We start from the raw sequence: 6,893 nt of genomic DNA on the forward strand, positions 1-6,893 counted from the left end.
ATAACCAGGGGAAATTATGAAAACAAATTCAGCATCCCGGCATGATACTTGGATATAGGGTAAAAATCTCTGCCCCTAGAAACCACCTGGTTCTTGATAGTATAACAAAAGTAAACTAAAAGCTTCAGGTAATCAGGTCCTCTAAATGACCAGACCTTTTGCCATGTGTCAACTCCTGAAACTCGCTTGTATGATTTCTAACTCTTAATCATATGCTGCAACGGAAAGGTCTGCGTACATTCTACCCTCCCTAGACCCCATTGGTGGGATTTTACTGGGTTGTTGTTGTTGTATGCTGCAACGGAAAACAAGCATAAAAAAATATACCTATATGCCAGCGAATATTAGATGCAGCAGCCTCGGAAGACAAACCAAACTAAAGGATTATGATAAAGACTAAAAATGGAATCATAGTTGGATTGTCCACCTTGTTTATTTCTTTTTTAAAAGAAAAATCTGCATCTGGTTTATTTTAGTAACTTTAGTTGAAGATAGTTAAAGTTTTATATATCAAAGGAATTCAATAATAGTCATCAAAGTGGGGTTACCTAATTAGAGATAGAACTAGTTGAACAGACAAGAGAGAAATCAATGGGGAATCTAGGCTTGACAATGACTCCAGTGAAACATGATCTAAGCATTGTCCCCTAGAATACCAAGCATCAGCTGGAGGGACAGTGAAAATATAGATATGATAAATCACAGTTTTCTGATCTCACCTTCACCTCCTGTGATCTCATTTTTATTCCTTGCCTCTCTGTCTGGAGGTCCTTTAAGAGTCGTTTCGAGTAGTATCTACATAAAGCATCTTTGTACATCCACAAAATTTCAAGCTGACTCTTCAGTGAAAATTGTGGGAGAAGAAAAGGCAACCTCTGCTCAATTACAATAGCGATCAGAATGATCAGTGCTGTAGATAGCAATCAGGGAACTTCAGTGCTTGATCAAGGAGAATGGTTGAATTTGAGCTTAGGAAGGAACTTGCCTTCAACATCTAAAGAATCTGAGTCACATTTACCTACTTCTGCCAAGGTTTTTTCATGTAACTTTTGCAAGCGGAAATTCTACAGTTCACAGGCGTTGGGAGGCCACCAGAATGCTCACAAGAGAGAAAGAGGCGCGGTAAGGCAGTATCAGTCCCAGAGGATGATGACAATGATGACTCTGCCAATCAATAACCCCATGTTCAGATCACTTGGTATGATTCCCCACTCACTTGTGCATAAATCCGGCAGAGATGCAAGTGCAACTGTGGCCACGTTCAGCGAGGCTGGTGCAGGATTTCAGATGACACCGCATACCAATCAAATGAAGGGATCATTTGATCTGAAGTGGCCCGGAAGTTTTCAACTAAACCAGCAACAATCAAAAGACCATGCCTCAAATCTCAATAAGCTTGATCTGAATCTAAAGCTGTAATTATTCTCCTCATTCATATAGCTGCCACCCTAACTAGTTAAGGATTGAGGCATAGTTGCTATTGTTGTTTTATCCGTCCCATATGGAACTCTTTATTTGCCCATCTGTTACAGCTTCAGGCCATCAGTACATGAACTAATTTGATGAACTGTGGACAACAATTTAGACCAAAAGAATCCTATAGTAGTACAGCTCCCTGATATCAGGATTTTTTTCCGGTCCTAGTGTCACAGGATCAACATCAAGAATTTCAAGCTTTTCTCATGTCCAGATATGAAACCAAAAGTGTGATATGTACTAAAGTGTTTTTGTTCCTACAGCACCTGAAACAACTTAACACCACAATCTCCATCAAATATATAGCAGAAGGTTCTCTACTTTGTGTTTATATTTATAATCTTCTCTTTGATTTATGATCTTCAATCTTGATAGTACCATATTTATACTACAAGAAGTTGGACAACTTTTATCTAGAAGTTATAAGAAAAGCAACAACTTTGACGTTTCTTGTCTGATGAAGCTTTGAAGATACAATATATTTGCAAGGGAGTGAAAGAGAGTGCAGGGAACGACACACGCTTGTCTTCCAGCACTATGGGAAGAGGGAACCTTCACAGAAATTCCAATTCCGAGTTACAAAATGTAGGAAGAGAAGGAAATGAATATTTTTACTTTTTTCCTTTGCTTCCATCATTTCTTCTTCTTTGGGATGGTGGTCAACAATGTTCACGATTAAGATGTTACATAGTACACTGTAAATAGATTGAATGGCTTTCAACTCTAGTACTTCAACACGTCAGTTTGACCCATTCTTCACCTTCACATTCCAGATGAATAGAAATCTAAGCCCCTACTAATCAGCAAATGTTAGCAAGCCTTCTAAAATACTTACTTTAAAGTTCTACATGATGTCAGCAAATTATAAACAGAAAGTCACTAGTTGCACCACTCAGAAAGTTTCGTAATTCATTACCACACATGAAAATGAAGTATGGGTGATTCATCTCTAGTTTCATGCCAAATCAACCAAACTAAGGCTTAAAATATTCAGCATCACATCATAACAACAACATACACAGTGAAATCCCACAAGTGAGGTCTGGGGACAGTAGTGTGTACGCAGACCTTATCCCTACTTCATGGAGGTTGAGAGGCTGTTTCTGAAGACCCAAGACTTAATGAAAAATAAAAAGAAACATAATAACAACAGCGATATGATAAGATAACTTAAGCAAAAGAAATAATAAGTAGTAGTATAACTCTACGAACTAGGAAATACCTAAGTTGCTCCGACACAGCAGTTTAGATGCCGCACCTGTGTTGAGACGAGATACAATTTAATTCTCGAAATCAGAACCAAAACTAGGGTAAATTTAAAGAAAATAGCATACCTTATCTAGGAAATCAATCATTTACTTCTCTACAACTTGAGAATAAAAAAGAAATCCACACTTTACCAGCTATACGTAAATATTCCACAAAATTTCTCATAATTTAGAGATATTTTTGTATTTTCATTTTTTTGAGTTATTTTTAGCCGGATCCTCGCACCCATAAAGGATCCTTATCCCTGAATCTTAGAATTTACATCTCGAAGGATCCGACTTCTAGATCCGCACCTGTGTCGGACACCCGCATCCGAGCAACTTAGGGAAATACAAGACTAAATACTAGTGCAACTGGTATGGCAATAAAATACACTTAAATACCCACTAACCCTCTACCCTAATCCTCGATCTCCACACCCTCCTACCAAGGGTCATGTCTTCGGTAAGCTAAAGCTGCTCCATGTCCTTCTAATCACTTCACCCCAATACTTTTTAGTCCTACATTTACCTCTCCTCGGGCCCACCAAGGCCAACCTCTCACAACTCCTCACGGCATCATATGCGGCTCTCCTCTTCACATGCATGTATCATCTTAACCTCACTTGTCGCATCTTGCCTTCATAGGGGGCCACTCTAACCTTGTCTTGAATAACTTTATTCCTAATCTTATCTCTCCTGGTGTGCCGCACATCCATCTCAGCATTCTCATTTTTGCTACTTTCATCTTCTAGACATAGGAGTTCTTAACTAGCCAATCGATCTAACCACACTATAAAACTTATCTCTAAGTCCAGGCGGCACATTCTTATGACCCAAAACACCAGACAACCTCCATTTTACGCACCATACTCCAATATGATGTGTGACATCCTCGTCAATCTCCCCATTACTTTGGATTATTGAGCCAAGGTATTTGAAACTTCCTTTCTTGGGTAGGACTTGAATGTCAAGCTTCACTTCCATGTCCGCTTCATGACTCATGTCATTGAACTTGCATAGGGTCTGTCTCCAAACCTTCAGCCTCACGTTAACACCGCCTCGTATCTTGTCAATCAGTACTATGTTATTTGCAAATAACATGCACCATGACACCTCCCCTTGAATATGACGTGTTAGTACGTCCAGCGTCGACGCGAATAAAAATGGGCTAAGAGCTATCCCTGGTACAACCCCATCACAACTGAAAGTGTTCCGAGTCTCCTCCACAACCCTCATCCAGGTCTTAGTTCCATCACACATGTCCTTAATCACCCTAGTGTATGCAACAGGAACACCGCTAGCCTTCAAACATCTCCAAAGGACCTCCCTTGAGATATTGTCATAAGCTTTCTCTAGGCTAATGAACATCATATGCAAGTCCCTCTTCATATCCCTAAATTGTTCCACCAATCCTGACGAGGTGAATGGCTTCCGTAGTCAAACATCCCCGCATGAATCTAAACTAATTCTCGAAAATAGACACGCTTCTCCTCAGCCTCACTTCCGCCACCCTGTACAACACTTTCATAGTGTGACTTTGCAGCTTGATACCTCTATGGTTGTTGCAATTTTGGATGTCACCCGTGTTCTTCTATAACGGAACCATCGTACTCTACCTCTATCCCGTTGGCATCTTCTTTGTTCTAAAAATAACAGTAAACAACCTGGTAAGCCACTCGAAGCCTGTTATGCCCGGTTATTCTAAAACTTCACCCGGATATCATCTGGGCCGATCGCTCTTCCCCTGCTCATCTCACGCATAGCCCCCTCAACTTCCTCAATCTTCATGCGCCTGCAATACCCATAATTTCGACGACTCTCAAAGTGCTCCAAAATACCCAACACAATGTTTTTGTCCCCCTCTTTGTTCAAGAGTTTGTGGAAGTAGGTCTGCCATTTTCGTCTAATATGTGCCTCCTCCACCAATATCTTACCTTCCTCGTCTTTGATGCACTTCACTTGGTCCGGATCACGTGCCTTCATCTCTCTTAATTTGGCTATATTGTACAGCTTCTTGTCCCCGCCTTTGACCCCAAGTTCTGCATACAAACATCCAAAAGTTGTAGTTTTGACCGCCATGACCGCTAAATTCACCTCTTCTTAGACTTCTTATACCGCTCCCTATTCGTGCTCTTCTCATCCTTGTATATGCTCTCCACAAGCTTCAAATACGCCGCAATCTTGGCCTCCACTTTTCCTTGGACCTCTCAATTCAATCATCAGTCCCCTCTGTGTTCACCTGAGTAACCTTCCGTGACCCCTAGCACCTCTCTAGCAGCTTCCCTAATACAGTTTGTTGTTATGGTCCACATACTACTCGTGTCCGACTACTTCTCCAAGCCCCCATAGCCAGCATCACATCATGAATGTTCTCAATTAAGTGCTTGGAGAGGTTAGCAAAAAGAACATGTGAGTAACTGCAAATACTCTTCTCTAAATCATACGGCCACACATTCTCCAGACATGTCTTCAACACCTTATAGTCATCAAAGGGACAGTCCGGTGCACTAAGCTCCTGCTATGCGGGGTCCGAGGAAGAGCCGGACCACAAGGGTCAACCTTATCCTGCATTTCTGCAAGAGGCTGTTTTCACGGCTCGAACCTGTGATCTCCTGGTCACATATATAAATTTCACATTGTCTAACATAAAAGAGAGAGCACTTTAAATTTACATCTCACTAAAGCACCAAATATTAAGTCAATCTAATGCATTTAGGTACCTGAGTGACATAATCGAAGTTTGATAAATATTATCTCATAGCTCCAACAAATGAAACAGCTTCTCTTTTTTCCAGTTTTGAGCACCTCAAAGTATTTCCTATCGAACATCTTTTCCCTTGTTGGCTACTCGCACTTTCAGTTTAGGTCTTGTGAGCAAGCACTAAACTTTTATGCTCTCAAAACAAAGCATTGGTATTTGGTACCCTATTACGGCCTTGGAGATAGCACAGACAGAAAAGGGGCTAGCATGGGCCCTACAACCTCACCCACCCCCACAAATCTCCAAATTTGTGGTGTTATCAGTGATCCCTTCCGGTCTAAATCTTACATCTAGATCCCTGTGACGACCAGTTAGATAATGAAAGTCAAATATTATCAATTTCAACTAGAATGCAAATTATTGAGTCAATTTTAATGCATCATAATAATAGTACAATTCAAGAATATTATAGTATAACCCATCAACTCGTCAACCCCTAAAGGATTTTGTATTCATATAAGTGGACCCCACGTCCAAATGTTGAAATCTATCACTAGTAAAAGTTCTAATAAGGTAATATTGGGTAATTTCCTTATGGGTGCTATTTTGTTGGTTTACCAGCTTGCTCCTTTATCAGCAACTTCACCAACAACATCCATTTGGTTGCCAGATGTTATGCTAAGGGAAGAACTGTGACGAAAAGAATATGTGGGGTTCCATTTTTGACCAATTCTCAGCACAGGAGTCCCCTTTATCAGGGAAAACATGAATACTATCACCTGTAATCATGGGTGGATGTAGCCCTATATCAACGGGTTCAATTGAACCCATAACTTACGACGCGGAGCACAAATTTATATGCAAAAGTTTACTAAAATCGCAACAAATTGTAGATATGAACCCATAACTTTAAGGATATAATGAGTTCAATACTAAGAACCTTAAAGGTCATAGAGTTTACATTTTGGATTCGCCTCTGCCTGTAATATCTTCCCACTAAAAGTACTGAAATAATTACCAACGTAAAAGCCCCACATGACTACATGAGGTGCACAAGATCATTTGTCAGCCGTTCAGGACACAGTTTAATGATAGAGTCATTGCAGCTTCATATTGAGAGTTTTCAGAGTTAAAATCTTCTATTAGAGGTTCAAGTGAGAAGGTGCTAAGTGCGAAAGAGACGGGGTTAAAATGGAGTATTCTTCGAAAGTCTCGACTTATTCTCACTTCTCTGCCATTACACGCTCACATTTCTCTTATCCTCCAACCACATGCTTGCGCTCTTTGAATGCAGTGAAGATTGCTCCTCAAATCCAGATAACACATTTAAATTGCAGAAAGATCAAAATTCAGATGAAAGACAAAGTGAAAGCACTCTGAGGTACTTATACTAACTTGCTTGACGATGACTAAAAGAATGTAACTGAAGTTCCATAAAAGAGGGGGGGCGGGGGGGGGGAGGGGGG

At 40.4% G+C, this 6,893-nt stretch overlaps 2 protein-coding genes across 2 annotated transcripts in view; one reads left to right on the plus strand and one right to left on the minus strand.

Moving 5' to 3' along the window:
- Nucleotides 443–1,567, plus strand: LOC109234084 (zinc finger protein 7-like). Its single transcript, XM_019399931.1, has one exon. The coding sequence runs from the start codon at nt 901–903 to the stop codon at nt 1,417–1,419; it is 519 nt and encodes a 172-aa protein (XP_019255476.1). The 5' UTR covers nt 443–900; the 3' UTR covers nt 1,420–1,567.
- Nucleotides 1,657–6,893, minus strand: part of LOC109234083 (TIP41-like protein) — a 12,413-nt gene continuing 7,176 nt past the window's right edge. The window contains exon 9 of the mRNA XM_019399930.1: nt 1,657–2,734. Coding sequence (XP_019255475.1) covers nt 2,688–2,734 — 47 coding nt within the window. The 3' untranslated portion in view covers nt 1,657–2,687. The remainder of the gene's footprint in view (nt 2,735–6,893) is intronic.

Source organism: Nicotiana attenuata, chromosome 11 (genome assembly GCF_001879085.1).
Source record: "Nicotiana attenuata strain UT chromosome 11, NIATTr2, whole genome shotgun sequence".
Lineage (NCBI taxonomy): Eukaryota > Viridiplantae > Streptophyta > Magnoliopsida > Solanales > Solanaceae > Nicotiana > Nicotiana attenuata.